The 22,224-nt window shown below is 32.1% G+C and overlaps 2 protein-coding genes and 1 pseudogene across 3 annotated transcripts; 1 reads left to right on the top strand and 2 right to left on the bottom strand.

Annotated features, from left to right (window-relative positions):
- Nucleotides 1-2,585: 2,585 nt before the first annotated feature.
- Nucleotides 2,586-4,473, bottom strand: LOC142531816 (uncharacterized). 2 transcript variants are annotated; one of them, XR_012816375.1, is made up of 5 exons: nucleotides 4,243-4,473; nucleotides 3,899-4,084; nucleotides 3,346-3,607; nucleotides 2,692-2,844; nucleotides 2,586-2,614 (listed from the first exon to the last, which is right to left on the bottom strand). XR_012816375.1 is itself a non-coding variant. In XM_075638088.1 (3 exons), exons 1-3 carry the CDS (start codon nucleotides 4,471-4,473, stop codon nucleotides 3,509-3,511), a joined length of 516 nt encoding a protein of 171 aa, XP_075494203.1. In that variant the 3' UTR covers nucleotides 3,283-3,508. The 2 variants fall into 2 exon arrangements, 1 of the variants encoding a protein (XP_075494203.1); XM_075638088.1 differs by lacking the exons at nucleotides 2,586-2,614; nucleotides 2,692-2,844 and having other exon boundaries at nucleotides 3,283-3,607.
- Nucleotides 4,474-9,127: 4,654 nt separating this feature from the next.
- LOC142531815 (uncharacterized) lies at nucleotides 9,128-12,994 on the bottom strand. Its single transcript, XM_075638087.1, has 5 exons — nucleotides 12,841-12,994; nucleotides 11,759-12,010; nucleotides 11,384-11,566; nucleotides 11,227-11,308; nucleotides 9,128-10,094 (listed from the first exon to the last, which is right to left on the bottom strand). The coding sequence occupies exons 1-5, from the start codon at nucleotides 12,871-12,873 to the stop codon at nucleotides 9,922-9,924; spliced, it is 723 nt and encodes a 240-aa protein (XP_075494202.1). The 5' UTR covers nucleotides 12,874-12,994; the 3' UTR covers nucleotides 9,128-9,921.
- A 4,461-nt stretch (nucleotides 12,995-17,455) lies between these two features.
- LOC142531539 (uncharacterized) lies at nucleotides 17,456-21,938 on the top strand (annotated as a pseudogene).
- The last annotated feature ends 286 nt before the right edge of the window (nucleotides 21,939-22,224 follow it).

Consider the following 22,224-nt stretch of genomic DNA (forward strand, 5'->3'; position numbering starts at 1 on the left):
ATAACCAGTGTTATTTTTAAACTAAATAAAATGAATTGAATTGAAAATAAAATTATATTTAATCAAAATTTTAAATTTATTTTGTCAAACTATTAATTTTTAAATGCAAAAAATTCAAAAATTACAAAATCATAACCATAAAATTCAAAAATACAAAATCATAACCATAAAATATGGTTAATTAGTATTAATTATTAATTAATAGAATAAGTGTGAAATTACTACATATGTTACTGATAATTAAAATAAGTAAAAAAGTGAAGGGCAATTACGTCCTTTCACAATTGGAAAGCATTTCAAGTATCCACACTTTTATAGATTTACTAGCATGATGCACGTGCAACGCACGTAATATCCATTATATTATAAAAATTAAAAAAAATTGATTTTCTAAAAAACAATTTAAATCATTTTGTTATTTATTTGGGTTTAATTTCTTATTATATTATATTATTTATAAGAACTTATATAACTTAGTTTCAAAATTGTTTCCCAAATTAAAATTCAACAAATTAATTCTATATTATATAATAAATTATAATGAATATAATATATAGAACAAAATGAACTGAAACAAATTGCTAAAAAAAATATATATTCAAACACCACGTATAAAGCATAATAACCTAAAAATCAACCAAATTATGGATTTTATCTATATATAAATCATAATCTACAAAAGCGAAGCATACTAAAGACAAATAATTTTCAATTTAAAATCACTGTGACTAACTCATAAAAACAATATTAAAACAAATGAAATAGTAATATTGATAATAAAATATAACTCATAATATTTAATTTAACATCCTAAAGAATTTTTTTACTTTTTATTTTTATAATTCTATATCATGGATAATAAATTCTATATATCGATCTTTCGTAGACTAACATTGATGACTATTAATTTCTTGTTAAATAAGTTTTAAAATAATAAATAAACATATGTAAAGAAATGCACATTCAAATAAGATTATATGGTAAATATCAAATAAACTCATATAATAATTATTAAATATAGATTTTAAACTACTGGTATGATTTTCACCATTAAAATTTGAAATATAACAAAAGAAATAAACTTTCATAAAAAAATGTTATTTTTGTATCTATTGAATTAATTAGTTTGATTTAAAAATAATTAAATAAATATATTAAATTATATCATATATAAAAATTCTGATACTTTGACAAATGTTAATAAATGATCATTATAATTATATTTATTATAAGGATTATATCATATATTGTTTTACAGTATAAAATAACTTAGTGTCTTTTTACTCATTAAATCTCTTTTAATGAATTACATATTCAAATAGTACTCAATCATAACAATAATGTCATGACATTTTATTTGTATTTGTAGAATTATTTACATACAAGCATATAATGACAATTATATTGACAAAAACGTAAGCACACATTAAATAAAAAAAATCAATAAACACTTAATTTGAAAAAATAAAAATAAAAATTTGAGCTTATTCACAAATGTTATCACAATTGATACTTTTTCAGCTTATTTTTCTTAAAAAAAAAATCAATGACGGTATCTATTATATGTAGAAAAAAAAGTAGAGTCAAATGGTACATAGGTAAAATTATTATAAAATTATTTTAAAAAATGACACAAATGAGTCAAAAAGAGTAAGAGCAAGATGTTCCTACAAATAATTATTAGTATAACGTTAACATAACTAAATTGGAAGTTATGTTGGTGTAGAGTAAGTCTCTTGTGAGAATGCCTCACGATTTATATATGTGAGACAAGTCAACCCTACCGATATTCACAATAAAAATTAATACTCTTAGAATAAAACTTAAAATGAAAAATTGTTGTCATATGTTCTTAATTATTCCAAATTATAAGTAAGTACTATTTTAGATTTTCAAGATGTAATTTTTACATTTTAGGAAAATATTTATCAATTAATTGATGTAATGAGTAGATAAATATCAACATCATATACTAAAATATTTTCTTCCATTCTTATATTGCTTAATTAATTAAAATATATTCATATAATTCTGTTTACACTCTTATATTGCTTAATCAATTCAAATCCTTTCACATCATTGTATTTGTATTGTTATTTTAGTTCAATTTAGTACTTAATCTGATAAATCATTATTCCAAATTCTTATAATTTGTTTTGATCTATCTTTTTTCTAACGAAATGTTGTTTCATGGATTTGATCACGTTATGCAAAGATTAAAAATATTTTTAATATTAATTTATTTTTTAGTTATTCAGAATATGGGTTCACGTGCGGATTCACGTGCTTTTTTACTAGTATATATACAAGAGGGGTGCAGAATTTCATATCTAATTAAACACAAGTATAAATTTACTCGCACTATGATATAAGGTATAAATATTTAGTTCATTTAAGGTGGCAGCTGGACTGTCAAAATCCATATACACAATAATCTTCCCAATACTATCATTTTTCTTTACAAGGTCCAAAGCTTTTTGAGCTTTAATGGCTGGAAAACGATAGTCGATCACAGGAACAACTTTCCGTTGAAAAATGGCAGGCCACAAATGAGTTTTCAGTTCAGCAATTGTGGAAGCTATACAACTCCAATCTCTAAATCGTAGATTGACAACTGCAAACAATAATAACAACAATAATTTCTAAGCCAACAAAAAGCAGTACTATTAAACAGAAGTTGGTAAGTTTTACCATTAATTTCAACATTTGCTTGTTGTAGCGCATAGAGATTTAAACTACATTTCGTTCCATGCAAATCCACAATGGCAACCGTAGCATGAGGATTACAGCAATTAATGTTCTTCTTGAGATTGGAACCTCCGTAATCAAGAACAAAATCCACAGCTGAAAAGATTATTAGCAACCAAGTGAAGAAAAAATGTCTCCACAATTTAGGTTTACTCTTGACAACATATTGGTTACTACAAATTTCAACATGGTATTCGACAAATACTATCAAGTCTAAATTAACATGCTACTTTAATGAGAAAATTTAAGCATAATTACCACTGCATAGAAGCATATGGTTAATTAAACTCCGTTTGAATCTCCAATAATAGGACTTTAAGCTATGAGTCTCTTATGACTAATTAAGGTGATAAAGAGGCCAACAAGCATCAACCATTCTTACGAACGATAGATTATCGATGAAGATATGGAACATCTTCTATTTCATTCAAAAAAAAAAAAACATGAGATCTAATGATTTGTTTAATAACTAACACAGCAGCTACAGCTTACAATATCACGGTGATAAACAATTTTGTCAAGGAAGAATTTCGAAAAAATAATAATGCCAAGCATCAAACCTTCCAATAGAAAGATAGGTGAAAACTGAAACCTTACCTTTACATCCACATGTCTCCATAAAAACTAAATCAAAGGGTGTTGATGTGTGATCGACACAATAGTCAGCGCCATAATCATGACAAATTGAAAACTTGTCGCTACTCCCTTAAGAAACCACCAAGAAGAATGAGCATATGGGACAATATAGACAACTAAGACATTATAAATTGTCACAAAAACGAAAAAGGCCTTGATGTAAGCCCATGTACTTTGCATATTGTATTGCCAATGCACCAACCCCGCTAGTGCCTTCACGAATCTAAACATTATAACACTGTTTGATTTATTTGCAACAAAAAAGAAGAAAATATTGGCGAAAAACTCTAAATATTACAAATTGCTAAACGAGAATTTATCACTAAACAAAACACATTACCTCAATGACAAAAAACCCAAAACATTATACACATAATACACATAAGTTGTCATCTTACTTTGGAATTTAGGTATAAACAAGTGTACACAAACAAAATTATGGATTCAAAACTTTTTTTTTTCATTTTTCAAAATAAACTCCTTTGGTTCAGTGACTTTAGATCTTGGTTCTCACCAATATCCTTTTATCTTTAAGTTGCTCGGGATCATGCATTTTGAATAAAGCTAACCATATGCAGCATGATGCATAAGGTAAGCCTGCAGCATCACCTAAATCAATATCATCAGGCAACGGAAGAAGAAAGTCTGCCCGTACAGCCACTTGTTCAGCACACCCTCCTCCCTTAAGAATGGCACAAACCTGAAATTCACAATTTTATGCTATGCATTGCAAAATTGTCATGCGTAGGTAAAAAAAGAATACTTCCTCCAAAAGTCGCCATTAGGATAAAAAGATAAAGCCAGAGAAAAACACAATTTATCATTCTATAGCGCATCTCTTGGGGAGATGAAGATTACCCTTTGTCCAACTTTCCAACAACGGACATCACTTCCAACTGCTTTGATTATTCCAGAGCATTCAAGGCCTGGGCAGACACCATTAGTAGCCACATCAACCGTGTCAGCTCTATTGACACCAACAGCGAATACCTTGATCAATACTTCGTTGTCCTTAATTTCAGGCATTTTAACTTCTTGCAGCTCTAAGATACTTAATAACCTGGAGTTTTTAGAAACCATCGACTTCATTGTCAAAATAAGAGGTTGATTTCTAGAAAAGGCAAAACGAAACCAATGACACAGAAATAGTATCTAGAGGCCCGAGTGTATTATCTAGGCCAAGGCAAGTCCGGTCAGTGATCGGAGGCCAGATGAGAAAAGAGAAAGGAAGTGACGCACTGCAGTGAAAGTCCTAGAATGGAACTTGGGTGTCAAAGTTTTACACTGCAAGCATAAAAAAATATTTTATGTTCAATATATGTGGTTGTTGAAACAATACTGAAATATCGAAGTATGATTTCAGAAACAAAAAAATAATGGGACTGAGATATAGGACACACAAAAGTAAGCTTTTTATTCTAAACATAATTTTTTTTTAGGTCAACATATGTGGAGATCCATTTAAACACGCCAAAGAAGGATTACAACGTTGAAATTGTCATATAGGATTTGAGGAACGAAAAGTTACATGATCGAGAAACAACATCCAAGATGTAGAAAGTAAACTTTTAATTCTTTATTTGCATGATGTGAAATCAAATAACGAAGGACAAATCTAGCACTTATATACAAAGTTCAACATTTGGTAAGATGTAGCGACCGATATCGTTATATCATGTTCAAAGTTATCAAAGAGAAAATAGTAAGTTTCAACACTTATATTTTAATTGTGATAGCCAATTCACTAGGTTTTACGTTGAAAATTCCCATGCAGCATTTCCCTAAAAGCATAAAAAAAGTTCAATCCGTAGACCTTCACGACACTATCAATATATTGATTCAATATCCAACAATCATTTAGATCCATATATCTAATATTATTCAGTGACAAATGGATGATAGCAATCAATTAATTAAGGCAATCTCATTTGAGTTTTGACACATAATGCTTTCTCAACATAACATTACACAACTATCACATAAAAATCTACGATCAATTGAGTACACTGCAAAATGCTTTCACGTTATGAATCAATGTAATGAAATACACAATTGAACTGATCGATACTAAGTGGAATGAACTGATCGATACTAAGTGGAACAAATGAAATACAATGATGAGCCCCAAGGTTCAGTATGTAGGCACTCTATAAGTGGATCAAATTTCTGTTCCAAACATCTAATCTTCAATAAAAGATGGCACTCTGATGGTTCGTATGTTCCAGGGAAGTGGATAGGTGAAAAAAGTTCACATAATCTCATTTTGAATCCCATTATATCAGTATATTTGAATTCATTGTCATCGCAGTATCACCCAATCAAGCTCTTTGTTCTAGTACCGACACAAAAAAACATATCAGTTTTAGAACTACTGACAGAAAGTGGGTCAAGCCCAATTGATGACGCTAACTACCAATAATCTAGAACTTACTTCAGCCCATTTGTTGCTTAAGAAAAAGGTGGACTGAAAATCATAAGTTCATTTTCTCAAAGTAGTACATTCTATAAATATTTTATAAGAGAAATTCTGCTGCATCAATTTAACTTGTAATAGGGTATGAATCTGGTTGACATTGAATCCAAGAATATTTATCAGGTAACAATCTAATAAACTCATTGAAAATGTTAATGATCAGTGAAACTGCTAAAGCGCCACAATCAACAAAAAGTCAAAATTCACTACGTTATTATTTTTCAAGAACAAAAATCAAACCCCATTTCATATAACTCAGTCATAATTTTGCTACGCAGGATTTACTTTCGATTTGTGCTCAGATTCAAGGAAAAGCAACATATCAAACCCAATTTCATCACCCAAAAGTATCATCCAATATACTAACCAATCCTTTCGAATGACTTCTATGATTGAACGTGGAATTTTACACACAAAAAAGGGTGAACATAACGAGAAAAACAAATAATGTTTGGAAGCAAATTATTTGAAGACAAATTCACAAACTGAATGGAACCATAAGATCAATTATAAAATGGCAATCTTGATTAGAAAATCCACACGAGTTAGAAAGATTTACAGTAAATTCCGAAGAGAAGTGATCCCGAAATGGCCTGAGTTTGAGACACTTTGGGGCTGTGCTTCTTTGCGTGTATGTATGTATAAAACCGATCCTTTTTTTGTTGGTATCATTACACTTGTAATTATTTTAGTTTAGATGTAATTTTTTAGATGATTTTTCATAATTTGTTCAACTTGTCAATATTGATCACCCCAAAAGTAGGGATGGATGGTGTGGGACTAGGTCCCCCATAACCTGTTCTAGCGGAAATCTCCATCTGCACCCATGGTGATTAAATCTCAATCTCAGTTCTAATATTCGATTCAAATAATACATGGATGATAGTTAGATAGGACGAATTTGTCACCATCATCTTCGCATTCTCAACCCGACTAGGGAATATCTATATTCACATTATTGTTTCAAATATTAGGTGAGTTGAGAAAAAGTTTTCGAAGTTTCTTTAAATATAATGATATAATAATGAAATTATATTTATAAATATTAATATTATTTAAACAATATAAACATTAGTAATTCATATTTTAATCAACAAAAACGATGAAACCACATCATTATCATTTGATGACGAATTAAATCGTGAACGAGGTTTGAGGCTTACAGATTTGAGTTTATTTTTAATTGTTAGAAAAAATGATTTTATTATTATTATTATCGGGGGCATCAGGGGCGGGTTCAAGAATGTAGATAACATCATCGTACTCTCCTCCAATTTGCTTCGGGTATTTCCAAATCTCCGAACCCAAAACATATCCCCAAACCTGTTCCGTTTCGGGTTTTCTGCGACGTCTCGAACCCGTGAGGAAAATTTTCATATCTACAAGAGTAATTGTATCCTCTCTAACAGTCGAATCTTTGTCACATTGAGTTTCTCGAGTTTGATTTACCTGATTAATGTGGTTTGCATGTTTTTGTGTTAGTTCGAATTTTATCCAGTGTGCATCAAAGTATTGACTGCATGTTCATATGTAGTAAAAAAAATAAAAATAAATGATTTGTCACTCATTTGGTATTCTAATCTAACAGCAATATTAATATGATAAAAAAGATTAAAAACGTTTATTTAAACGAGGATCATAAGTAAAACACAGCTATTTGGCGAAAATAAAGAAAAAAGCTGGTGGAAACCAGGGTTGACCTACGGACCGCATTAAGATTATCTCCAAACACAAAATCTATTTTGGTGCAAATTTTACACTAAAATAGTGCGATTTCTGCACCAAATACTTTCATCTCCAACCCATTTACTTCAAATCTTACATCAAAAACAATATTCTTGAAATATTCCTTTTATTTTACATGTATTAATTATTATATTTTATTTAATATATTTAAATTATGACTAATGTTTTATTATTAATAAATTTAAATAATAATATTTAAGTTTATAATTTAATTATATAATATAAATTAATTTATATATAATATGAATTAATATACGAAAATTATTTAAATTGAAAAATATGAATTCAAATTCAAACACAATACAGATACAACTTCAAATATAATAAGAATACAACTTTAAACATTTGAATGACTATATTCATCCCACAAATGATCAATTAAAGCATTTCGTAGTGCGAAGTGAACATCTTTGTCTTTTATTCTTTTATATCAACCGAGAAATTCTTGAAATTTGATATACTCATCAACAGTCATTTCTACGTCTGGAGTTGGTGCTTCTCTCGCATCTTGAATGGGTGCACAGAGATCACGTTCATCTTCGATAATCATATTGTGCATTATGATACATGATTTCATTATGTCATGTAAATGACGTTTCTTCCAACCACGTGTTGGGGATGCCACAATTGCAAATCGTGATTGAAGAACGCCAAATGCGCGTTCCATATCTTTTCTACAGGATTCTTGTTTCATTGCAAAATATTTCTTTTTCGGACCTCTTGGATCATGAATACTTTGCACAATAGTTGACAATTTCGGATAAATACCATCAACTAAATAATATCCCATATCATAATCTTGTATTGTATATTTGTATTACGTATTTGAATTATGTGTTTCAAGTTGCATTTGTATTTCAATTATCTTTTTCAAATTAGTTATGAATTGTATTGTTATATTAATTGTTTGTATTTGTATTAAATTATATTAATTAAAAATCATTAAATCAAATTAGTTTGTAAATATTAATAATTAACATAAATAAATAAATATTTTAAAAATCAACAATTATTTTTTTAAAATTCTATGATTAAATATCTAATTATTAAAATAATAAAATAAATATTATACTATTATTTAAATAATATTTATAATTTTTAATACAAATATTTATAGTAAATACAAATAAAAAAATTAAAAAAATTAAATAAAAAAAAAAAAGAAGACCCCTGCGCCAAATTTGGCGCAGAGGAAGGGGCTGCGCTATTTCGCCATTGGAGGAATTAAAGCCTTGGAGATGCTCTAAGTGGACCTAATCCACAAAATGAATGAGTATATTGTTTTATTATTCACTTTATTATTAACTAACAGTCGAAAGTATACGTTTTTTTATATAAAGTAATACATGGATATTAATTGTTGTATATATGTACATAAATTTTTATTCTTGTTATGATATTTTATAAAATTAAGAAGATATAAAATTTTAGTAATAATATTTTATATCTATAAAATAAACATTAAATGTAAACTAGACTAAACCTAATTATTTAAATGTGACCCATAAACATTAAATCTAATAAGACCAGATGTATTTCGTAATCAAAAACAGTATCGATGAACTACTATGATCATCACTCTGCGTCTGCGTCTGCGTCTGTGTCTGTGTCTGTGTCTGTGGCTCCGTTGGAACTAATAATAGTTTGCCTGCAACACTGCACTCCTCAAACGCTCTATGTGCTTCTGCAGCTTCAAAGAAGCTAAAAACTTTACCAATAATTGGCCTAATTTGTCCAGATTCTATTAGTGGCCAAAATATTCCCACAGCATCAGACAGGAGCCCTCTCAAAAATGCAGGACAAAGATCTAAAAAATCCACTCCTAGAAAAATCATTGATAAGAGTGGAGCAATATCAATAGAAAATGAAAACATGTAAGCAGAAAAAAAGACATCTAAAAGGATAAGGAAGTGCCTATGACTTTAATATCTTTCATCCCGAGGAGCGAAATGTCGATATTCACATCAATTCTATCACTCTTGCGTCCTAAAATGACAAGAGACCCACCTATAGCTAGACAATTCAAGTTCTTCTCAATCCAATAAATCTATCCAAATTCTTTTTCTCCATCGTATTATACAGTTAAACTGCTGCTAAATCTACGAGCAGACAAAAGAAAACATGAGAAACTGTGACTTTTTTATAGGTTGAGGAAAATGAAGCAAAACGTTATTCCCATAACAGCAGTGAGGAAAGGGGAGTGGCAGTGACACAATTAAATCAAGTAAAAACATTCAGAATGTGTTTGGCTAAACTCAGATGCTACATAAAAGTGATAGAATCTGTAATATTCATAAAAAGTGACAATGCTTCTGTAATTAAATTTTACCTAAAATAATTCTCATCCAACAATACACAAATTTAAAAAGTAAAAAAATCATGCCTTTTTCTTTGGTTTCAGCCTTCACGCGTTTGCAACAATCCTCTTTTTCGTAGTTGATGCAGACTTCTGATCCCAGCGTTTCGTAAAGTCGCAGATTTTCTTCCGTTTCTGAAAAAAGGTCCGTTTAGTTACATGTTACTGGACTACTATTTCACGGGCATGACACTGAGACAGTCACCAACACTTTGTTTAAAAATTTCACTTTTCCATAACAATGTCTTTTTGTCACATTAATTACCATATTCATGAGATCATTCTCCTACATATATCCTGCCTCAATTAGTTCTCACCCAAGTTCCACGGTGCCACAACCAATTCGCTAATCAAACATTTCCTTCGAAAACTTAGCAATGTAAACTCTATTATTGAAAGTCTCCTTACATCTCAAATACACATGATCATGTAATTATAATATCCTCCATTTGGTCAACCTTAATGTTTAAAACAACTGAATTGGCTTATTTCATGTTGCCAAAGCACAACATGAATGGGCATATCAATTTGGTTTGTTATTATCAACATACCAAGAAAACATGACAGTTCAGCTAGCATCAATCTTACGCTATTTTCACCAAATCCAACAGGGATCTTTCCAATGTAATCCTCTTAATCAAGAAATTCGAAGGATAATTGTGGTTGTTGCAGTTTCTAGAATATAGTTATATAGAAAGAAATAATCAGTGACAACACAATGAATAAGGTGAAGCTTTTGACGTGATACTACACACAATAATATTACAAATGTAGTGCCAAAATAATTCACTGACTCATTTAATTTGATGTTACGATAATACACGGACATAATCATTTGGCTAAATTAATTAACTCGGTTAATCTTCTTGAACCATGGCAGGAGATACCTTTAGAAATAAAAGCTTAATGAAAGTATTCTACATGCTACGCTGAAGGGAGATTGTAGAGTGCTTATAAGACTTCCATCGGAGGAAAACAGAAAACTTTCAAATTATTCAATGGTCGGATGTAACACTCGGTTAGCTTTTGCATATTGTTTACCGTGTTTATAAATGTGTTGAAACATGAATTTTTGAGAGAAATTCTAACAGATTCAACATATTATTTAATTTTCCCAAACAAAGATAGCTCGAATACATCAAACTTCTCCGCTTGTGTGCACTTGTAAGAATCAAATGCACGAGTGTATGAATAACTAAGTTAACATGTAACTACTATTGCATAGGATAAACTAAATCAAACAACTTAAAATATTAAGCAACACTACCTGCTACCGCAAACACTTTGCAACCAAGATTCTTGGCATATTGAAGTGCGATTATGCCAATTCCATCTGCAACGCCATGTATCTAAAAACAAATTACCATTTTCAAAGTTTCAATAATTTATGAACTATCAAAATTAGTTTAAAAATTGTGAAATACCAATACTATTTTGCCCGGGGTGACTTTGGTCAATATTGAAAGACCATAGAAAGATAAGCATGTCGCTAGTGGCAACGTAGCTGCGACCATAAGGGAAACTCCCGAAGGAATTTTCACAACTTGAGATGCGGGAATCGCCACAAACTCTGCATACCCGCCCCCATTTGCAAGAATCGCACAAACCTGGAAAACAGACATCACAAACATAATTATTTAAATGTGACCCATAAACTAGTTGATAAGATTAACACCAACTAGAGTTTTCACTCCACTCCAAACAAATGATTGTCCGAGTCTATATATACAACAATCGTTAACTTAATATTGGCTATGAGACTTCTAACACTACTCAATCAGTAACAAACTGATACTCACCTCGTCGCCCTCTTTAAAGTTAGATACCCTTGAGCCGACAGCAACAATTATCCCCGAACATTCATCACCAAGATATGCATTGAGAGCAAACCGAGGAAAAATCGCATTCCGTCGATACAAAACATCGTGAATATTAACTCCAGTTGCGACAACTTTTACCATTACTTCATATCTTTCAATGATGGGCTTTCGGACCTCTTTTACTCTTAAAACATCTGGACTACCTGGTCTTTTAAAATATACAGCCTTCATCTGCAGAGGAAACATAGAGCCAACAAAATTTACGAGGTTTTGGAACAAGCATAGAGATAAATGTAGATTAATTTCAATCGCAGGAAGGGAGCTAACCAGAAACAAATACTAGGTCAAATCGTAAAACAAATTTTAGGTTTTTTCTTACTGGGGAGACCCTTCATGCATGGTTAATATGCAACAGTTGAGCTATTTAAGTGCAGGAGCTATATTATTAACTTTTCTCTTAAAAAATTATCATTTTAAAAAGACGCAAATTTCAAACGTTGACTTTAAAAATAAAATAAATTTAATTTAAAAGGTTATACTATTAGTTGATATATTTTATATGACAAAAACTTGTGTGAAACGGTCTCACGGGTTGTATTTTGTGAGACAAATCTCTTATTTGAGTCATCCATGAAAAAGTATTAATTTTTATGTTAAGAGTATTACTTTTTATTGTGAATAACAGTAGGGTTGACCGTGTCACAGATAAAGATTCGTGACACAGTCTCACAAGAGACCTACTCATCATAAAATGTTATAATATTTTTATTACACTAAGTTTCGGTGACTGTTCAAGGATCCAACCACTTTTTGTTTATAAATCACGTTTTTCGACACTGGATCAAGACAAGCCGTTCAAACAGTATATAAAGAAATTGAACAAAAAGTGAAAATTCACTACATTATTATTTTTTAAGAACAAAAATTGAACCCCATTTCATATAACTCAGCCACAATTTTGCAACACGGGAAATAGTACTTTCGATTTGTGCTGAGGTTCAAGGAAAAGCAACATATCAAACCCGATATCATTACCAAAAAGAATCATCCAATATACTTACCAATCCTTTCGAATGACTTCTATGATTGAACATGAAATTTTACAGACAAAAAGGTGAACACAAAGAGAAAAACAAACAACGTTTGTAAGGAAACTATTTGAAGAGAAATTCACAAACTGAATGGAACCATAAGATCAATATAACGGCAATGTTAATTTGAAAATCCACACGAGTTAGAAAGATTTAAAGTAAATTCCGAGGAAGTGATCCCGAAATGGCCTTGAGTTTGAGACACTTTGGGGCTGGGCTTCTTCTTTGTGTGTGTATATATACCACCGATCCTCTTTTTGTGGGTATTTTTAGACTTGTAAAGTATAATTTTTTAGATGATTTTTCATAATTTGTTCAACTTGTCATTGATTCCCCAAAAAGTAGGGATGGATGGCGTGGGACTAGGTCCCCGTCCCACCCCATAACCTGTTCTAGCGGAAATCTTCATCTCACTTCTATCTTCACTTCAAAAAACATATGAATGATAATTAGGCAGGACGATTTGTCATCCTTATCTCCGCCATTCTCAACCCGACCGGAAAATATCTATTTACATTGTCGTTTCAAATATCAGAGTTGGGCAAAATAGTTTTCAAATTTACGTAAAAAATATTGATATAATAATCAAATTATATTTATAAATATTAATATTACCTAAACAATACAAACATTAGTAATTCATGTTTTAACAAACAAAAATGATGAAGCCACATCATTATCATATGATGACGAATTGAATTGTGAACGAGGTGTAGGGTTTATATATTTGAGTTTTTTTTAATTGTTAGAAAAAATGATTATATTATTTTTTATTTTTATTTTTATTATCGTCATTATTATTATTATCGGGGACAGGTTCGGGAATGTAGATAACATACTCATACCCTTCTCCAATTTTCTTCGGGTATTTTCAAATCTCCGAAACCGAAAACATATCCCCAAATCTCCCATTTCGTATGCGCTCAGTATTTTAATATATTCTTTTATTCCCATTTATATGCATTATGTGATTTGCTAATGTCATATTTTTTGTCTTTGTATGTCCCATCTAATACATCGACAGGTAATTTCCGATCTTTCATTGTATTTGGAATCATTTATTTTTGAACTTTTTTTTCCATGGGAGCATTTTACGGTTGGAGGAAAAATTAGAAGCTGAATATTTGGGGCATTGGTAAAAGCTGAAACTGAGGGACAATCGCATTCACTAATGTTATATGGTAGCATTATTTTATTTGTGTCGGATCTCTTCCAATAACTTTTTTAATTCATTATATATAAATTAATTTATATATTTAATTTGATTTAAATACACAAATATACTAAGTTGGATTTGGAAATTTTTAGTGAGCAACAGCCCACTTATCACTACAAAAAAAATTTGTATTAGCGACGGTTTTTTTCCTCGCTAATCAAATTAGCAACGGAACTTAAAATGTCCGAAAAATCACCGTCGTCTTCCTATTGCGACGGTTTTTCAAAACTCGTCGCTAATTTGCGACGATTTTGAGCAGATAAATCGTTGCTAATTAGCGACTGTTTTTGATATAATCTGTCGTTAATTATATTATTTGTAAAAAAAAAATTAGCTTTATAATTTAATAAAAATACATTTAGTTTTATAATTATTTGTACATATTTTTAAATAATCTCCTCAACTCATCTAAATTAATATTTTCGAATTTGTAAATAATCTATGAAACGATTAAACATTGCGATAAAATAAGCGAACAACAAAATTAAATAATGTCATAAAGCTAAAAAAACAAAGCGTTCACAAGTATCAATAAATACAAGCGTAGATATAATAAAAAACTAAGGAGACTGAGTTTCATCATCGTTGTATGCATTGTCGCTATCGCCATCACCGTCGTCGTGACCGAAGTCTTGTGATGGTGGAATATACTCAGGCGAGTACCTCAGGACCTTGCCCGAACGTCGATGATGTGATGATCTAGCTGCGTATGGGTCATCAAAATGTGATGACTCTACTAAAGCTTGTCCTCTGCTAGATGAGCTTCGACCATAAAGATATCATCGGGATGTATGTGGATATGGCTGCGGTAATCGAGCGACGAGTCGACGGACCTGGTCCTCCAGAATCGTCATCCTATCCTTCAACGAAGCATTCTTGTAACGTCCCGAAAAATTAAAAATCAATGTGAACCACATGCATGGAAGTTATCAAATTTCTTATGTATTTTAATTTATTTATTTTTATTGCATTTAGTAAATATGGTAGGCATGTTTACATCTTTAAAATATGATTTTCTACTAGGATGCATAAAACGGTGTTTTAAAGGTTATTCGAGTCGCGATCGAGGAACGGAGACCGGAGACCAAATAAGGAAAAATATTTTTATTAAATGATTATTTTTAATTATTCAATATATGGTATATGCTATATGGTATTTTCGAAAATGAAGCGTTTTGAGGTGTTTATATATGCCGAATCGTATTTTTAAATGATATTCGATTTTCGACGAAAATATGAACTTTTTGATAACTCGACTATTATTTTCACAAACTTTCCTAAACAAAATATTTTAAATATTCACTAAGATGCTTAATGGCCCTATTATACTATGATTAATGGGTCTAAGCTTGCACTTGTGTTTGAATTAAAATAAAAGGCCCTAAACCCTACCCCAACCTCCACAAAACTCACGCCCCACCCTATGGAATTGTGGTAGGACTCTTCTTCTCAATCAGCAGCACATACCACACGAAATTCTTGAAGGAAAGTCATGAAATTTGAAGGAAAAATCAGCAAGGTTGCATCCCTCGTCTCCCCACTGACGTTCCTCGCATCGCCAAATTGTTTTCGAGCGTATTATACGCAAAATCACGCCTTAATCTCCTTTTTATCATCCATCACACCATAATATTTGTTTGATATATGATTGCATGAAAAACATGATACACTTTTTATATTTTCATTTTTATGACATGTCATGGACAAAACTTGTGTTTTTATGATCCAAACTTGTGTTAATGATGCATAAAAGGCTGCCATCATAGGGCTATTGAAATGGATGTTTTTTCACATGTTTAAGGGTCCATAGAGGCATGTTAAAGGGCAAGATAGTCGGGTAACAAGGCTGAACGAAAAGAGACCTAGGGTTTCGAAACTTTGGTTCTTTGTGGGCACGACTGTTGCTGCTATGCGGAATGTGTTCAAGGGTCCTAAGGGAGTCTAGACATGGTCCTAGATGGACTGTGAAAGGGCTGTAAGGCTAGGAGAGGGCTGCAACCGCATGGGGCGAAGGCATGCGTGGGAAAAGAACATAGAATCCTAGCAGCTAAGGGCATCGGCTAGGAGTCCTTGGTTGTCACGATTTCTAGCTACTGTTAGAGCATGACTAGGAGACCCAAGAGGCTGCATAATAGTCCTAAGATGGCTGCACGAGGGTGGCTCGAAGGGCAAAGGCGATCGTTTGGCGTGAGGGAGCCATGCGCATGCCATGCGATCGAGTTGAGTGGCTGGGGCTTCTAGTTCCTTTAGGTTCGGTCTAGTGGCTGGCTAGGGTCACGGTTATGGTCCTAGGAGGGTTGGTCAGGGTCTGGTCCACTCGGTTAGGGTCTATGTTTGAAGGATATGAGGATGGCTTGGGCTAGGGTTTGATCAATTTGTAGGTAATTTGCGATAGTTTTTGAGAAAACCGTTTGCGACGGTTTTTTTGAAAAACCATCGCTAATATTTTTTTTTTAGTGTATGCTTCAACATAGATGTGTCTATGGTGATAAGCTTTGAATATATCAATCACATAAATTTTTTTTAAGGATTTAGATCATTATTCTCTGAATTGATCATCATCACATTCATGCATTTTCTAAGGTATATTTTCTTGTGAGAGATTCAAGAATTGGTAAGAAGTAATCTTCACGAAACATCTACATTTATGAATATCAATAGAAATGAGAAACCAATATATAGACGTTCACGAGACAATAGACTTTTTAAAAGACTTCATGGATGTGAGGATCAATTCGCCTAAACCCTTAAAAAAATAGAGATGTTATTGATGAATTCTGAGATTTGATGCTCTTATTTAAATAGCTCTACGTTGGAGTTGAATGTCGTGCACCACTATGAGCCAAACTACACGATATCAAATTGTTTGGATCATATATATATATATATATTATATATATTTATATATTTAAAAATTATTGTGATACAATTTATTTTTCTCGTATCAATTCATTTATTTTTTAAAAAAATTTGATACGAGTTTAATTTTTATTAAAAAAAATCTTTTTGTATTAATCCGGTCAACAAAGAAGGGGAACCCAAAATTTGAGATATCCAATTAGAATATATCTATTGTGAGACGATTTCACGAATCTTTATATGTGAGACGGGTCAACCTTACCGATATTCACAATAAAAACTAATACTCTTAGCATAAAAATTAATATTTTTTCATGAATGACTCAAATAAGAGATTCGACCCACGAAATCGATCCGTGAGACCGTCTTTATAAGAGTTTTTGTATCCAATTCATGATTATGGGTTTGTTAAATATTTAAAATTTGTAATATTTTATTAAAAAACCCGAAATTTTTGGTTTGTAAAATTTAAATTTTAAGCATTCAAAAGCAAATTGATCTATGACACTAAAGTCGTAACACACCAGCGATTTTACGTCAAACCGGAGATTGTTAGAGCAAAACAGGATAGCAATTCTGGAACTGGTACCAAGGAACGCCGATGAATCTAGTACAAATGTGACCACGTTTTAGTGAAAGAGTGAGGCTTAAATTCCAAATTTCAGATTGAGGGTTTCTCTCTTCTATAATAGGCACGAAGAAATTTCTTGGGCGGAGAGAAAATCATGGGTGGCGGAGAAGGAGAAGATCCGCAGAAGTTGAAGCGGATTGGGGCCGCCGCTTACGATTATGAGAACGATACGCGGTGGGCGGATTACTGGTCAAACGTTCTTCTTCCTCCTCACATGTCTTCCAGATCTGATGTCGTTGATCACTTCAAGCGCAAGTTCTACCAGCGGTACATTGTATGCTCTTCTTTCTTTATTTTATTTATTTATTTAATTGATTTTGATATGGATATTCTCTTGCTTTTCGTTAATTTGTTTCTTGGTGAAGGTTTTTGGTTGTCAAAATTAGGTCTTGATTTGTAGAAGAATCGCATCGGGGTTTAATTTCTTTTTCTTCCTCTTCGACGTTGAAGATTTATATTGGCTACATCTATACAGTTTAATTATTTTCCTTTTTTCCCATGTATAGAAAAATGATGATTTGAGTTGCTTAGTTGGGTGTTTGTCAAACGAAACAAACGAATTTTATCTGGCCCCGATCATTTTTGTGGTCTAGATGCGCAGCTGGTGAAGAAATTTTATGTGCTTGACGCGAGCATGAACATGAAAATCTGGGACTTTTGTTTATTGGAATTCTTTTTCATGGGATCTGGTCAGTTCGCCGTTATAAATTTAGGAGTGTATGAACCTGGATTTTCCTCGTTATCATAGTTGGTCTTACATAAATGAGAGATTGAGTTTTCAGTGTGAATATTAGTTGGAATGTTTATTCTGAATATGGCATTAAGAGAATGTTTATGCATGCTGGTTCTTGATACTTATTTTTTGGAGCTAAGTTGATGTATATACATTTCAGGATCCAGATCTACTTGTGGAGCCCATGACTACTAGCACCGCACCTGCAAAATCTTCAGCAGCCTCGCCACAATCAACACCATCGTCTGCTTCTGGAAGTAATCCACGTCAACGAAGTTCAGGTCTGAATTAGTGTTATTAATGAGACGTGGTGATGATTTGGCCAACATATCTTATTCATTCTTTACTCCGATGTTAGGTGTTTTTTTACTTGAACTTGCCATGTAGGGGCTGCGAGTAGAACATCAGGGACACCTGCAACTCCACCTCCTAACACTACATCATTGCGTTGGGATAGTCAGACTATCCAATTTTCTGTCAATGCTTGGGTATGTTGAATTCATTTGAAATCATTTTATTGTTTAACTGCTTTTCGGTAGGTGCAAGAATGACAAGATTTGTGGCCAGATTGGAGCTGGCATCATGTCTTGCTTTATTGGTCTATAATTTGATTCACTGTCTGCTTTAAATGTTCTTAATGTGTTCACGGCTTTTATTATATTCTGCAATTTCTTGTCTAGTATAACTTCTAAACATTTTGGCCTTCATCTTGGAAGGATGGGTCCATGTTATCTGTAATCTTTTGTGTAGATTTTGATCAAGATTTGCAAAATCAAGTTTACCTAGATCTGTAAAATTATTTTACACTAGCACCTCTTGGCATTTTATGGGTGCATACATACATAATACAAATTTTTAGTGTTAAATAATTTTTTGTTACTTTTAAATTCATGCCTTTTATAATAATTTTTTACGTTAGGAGTTATATGATGATTGAATTTAAAAATTTAAGAGTCTGGATAAAGATAAATAAATAAATATTTAAGTAATTTTTATATTTTTTTTGGAAAGTTGATGAGATATGATAGTTATAAATGAAATTCACTAAATTACATTTTTCTGATATTTTTTATTAAATATAACGGGGTATTGTAATTTTAGAGGGGTATTTTTGGCATTTTAAAAATTACATCATGACACAAAAGTTAGTTTCTGGAAACCTCTCCACGGCTCAACCTTTAATAATGTTGTATTGATAATTGTCTCAGGCTTGTGTTTTTTATTTTCAATAAATATTCTATTTTTGGATACTTCAATTTTTTCCCCTTTATCTGCAGTCATTTCTCGTGGGAGTTCTTTCAGTGTTTCCATTTGCGCCAAATAATCTATCAAATCCGGCGTATCGGCATTCGTTCTTGGGAACTGCTTGTTCTTCTCTGTGTTCTCTATATTCATCGTATGGGGTAATGCCACTTAGTTCTTTCTTTGTCTCGGTGCATGAATTCTGTTCTATTTATTGGTTTACTGCCTATGGTAACTGATTATCTCTTGCAGAAACCAAGAGCATGGAACTTGTAGGCTTTGCAGGTGTGGTTTCAGTCCGTGGTGGCTACCAAAGATTTTCTCTATGCCATTTACTGTATTAACTTTGTTTCCTCACATGTTTGCCTCAAATGTATGTATCACTTGTGCAGTTATTAATTTATCAGTCATGTTTACTGAATGCGCGATATTCTGAAAGTACCAAGTTCAATGTTGGCAGTTGCTTTAATTCCCATTCTGTGCCGGGCGCTTGAGCATGTTACGAAGTTCTTGAGGCATAACTTTAGCCATTCCACCTTGTACAGGTGAGAAAGCCGGTTTTTGGCTGCACAGAATATTTCAAAATTCTTATATTGCACTCATTGTCCTGTGGTATTGCTTATTGGCACAACCCTTGATTGAGGATGACATCAAGTGGAATATGTCTAAGCTACAGTCCTTCAAATGTCTAGGATATAGTATTATAGTTAGCATCTTTCTTGGGACACTCAGAAATTTATATGCCAAAAAATTGGCTAATTTCCTGGGAATATGGGTTATTTATTGAGTTTTTGGAATTTTATGTATTCATTGATGCCTGCTTTGATATATAGTAGGATCGTACAGCAAAAGTTGTTTAACCTATAGATTGTTGAACGATATTTATCGAGAAAAGGGAATCTTAGGTGATTATTAGATTGAAATAATCATATGCACTATATGTTTACCGAATATCAGGTTTTATCATTGATGAGGCTCTAGCTTCAGAGCGTGTGTTTAAAGGCTCAGTTTTTTTTCTTCTAGATTTGTATTAAATTTCCTTTAATAATCATTAAACTGTCATAAATGAAAGCCTAATTTGTGTTTAATTTTGTTCCTCCTATTTGAGACATTCTTGATGATCCTCCACAGGAGGTACTTGGAAAAGGCTTGTGTTTGGGTTGAATCAAACACGACCACACTTGGGGTTTTGTCATCACAAGCTGAGATAGGAATTGGGTTCCTTCTGATAATTTCTCTCTTCTCGTCAGTATCCTCCACATTTCCTTTATTAACAATATCTGATTCAACTCATTATTTTATAACCGTGTTTGAATTATTCACCAAATTGATGTTTTGTGCCTTGAATTAATAAACAGGTGGCAGCGGAATATCATACAGGCATTCATGCACTGGCAGGTATTTGTTGCTTTTGAATTGAAACTTGAAATTGTTGTTTCCGTGTATCCAATTCTTGTTAAATATTGGTGAGTTTCTGTTAAACATACCATTATTGTTGTCCACTATCCTGTCGTATAAACTTGTGCAATTATTTCAAAATTACCGTCAATTGGTCCTCTTTATTATTGCCGTCACTTGGCCTTGACTCGGTACTTGTCTCAGAGAATCCCGTGTCCAAAATCCTACCTATACTGTGTATACATTGAATTCTATGATATTTATGTATATTACTTTGTCAAACATTTGATGGACAAAAGATCACCAACTTATTGAAGTTGATTCAATTCTTGAACCGTCTTCGTGGCAGCTTTTGAAGCTTATGTATCTTTCTCCTGTTACTGCTGGCTACCATCAAAATACATGGGCCATGATGGGGCGTTCTGTGAATCCATTAATGCAGCAGTACGCTCCATTCTTGAACACTCCAATATCTGCCATTCAGAGATGGTGGTTTCGGTAAAAAGTTGGGTCTGAGGAAGAAAAGGAGATAAAAACAAGAGAAGATTGATCACTTGCATACTTACTCTTTTAGGCCACTAGAGGCGTAATCTTGATTCTAGAAAAAGAATTGTCTAAGGTTTCTCAGAGTCATATTTTAAACACAATTAACTGATTGCACTGTATGAAATTGGGTTGCGTTGTTGTCTCTATGATAAAGATGACCGTGGTGTACGTCGGTTGTTTAGAGTATTTAGAGCAGCAAGTTGTTTGATTCCCTTCTAACAATTTGTCTCGGATTTGAGTGTTCTGAATAGGGATAGGCTGCAGGAGTGTTTTCTCGTAATGAATTCAATTCTGCTTGACTCTTAATTAATTTAAATCCAGAAGAGTCTGCAGTCTTAGAGGGATGTGAATTCAAAAATTGGTGATCGTGTTTATGGTATTTGCTTTTTGAAATGGTATAGAGCAGTTCCTTCTCTATAAAAACAAAATTGGATTTTTGAGTTAATGCTCAGTATGTGAATATGATACGGTTGATGGATTCAAATATAACTGTAACCTCACAATACGGTTGTCGATATCGATGACTAATAACCGATCTGATAATAGAAGTTACAAGTTCGAGATCCAACTGCGGGAAATCGCCTTTAGGTCAAACATAAAGAAAATACGATGTCAAATTACGTTTGTTAATTATTTTGTGACATTTTTTGTTGATTGATAATTTTGTTAAAGTACTCAACGTACATCGAATCATCGTGTCCAAAACTCATCTAAAACAATACTATGTTT

This window comes from Primulina tabacum, chromosome 17, assembly GCF_025594145.1.
Source record: "Primulina tabacum isolate GXHZ01 chromosome 17, ASM2559414v2, whole genome shotgun sequence".
NCBI classification, from domain to species: domain Eukaryota; kingdom Viridiplantae; phylum Streptophyta; class Magnoliopsida; order Lamiales; family Gesneriaceae; genus Primulina; species Primulina tabacum.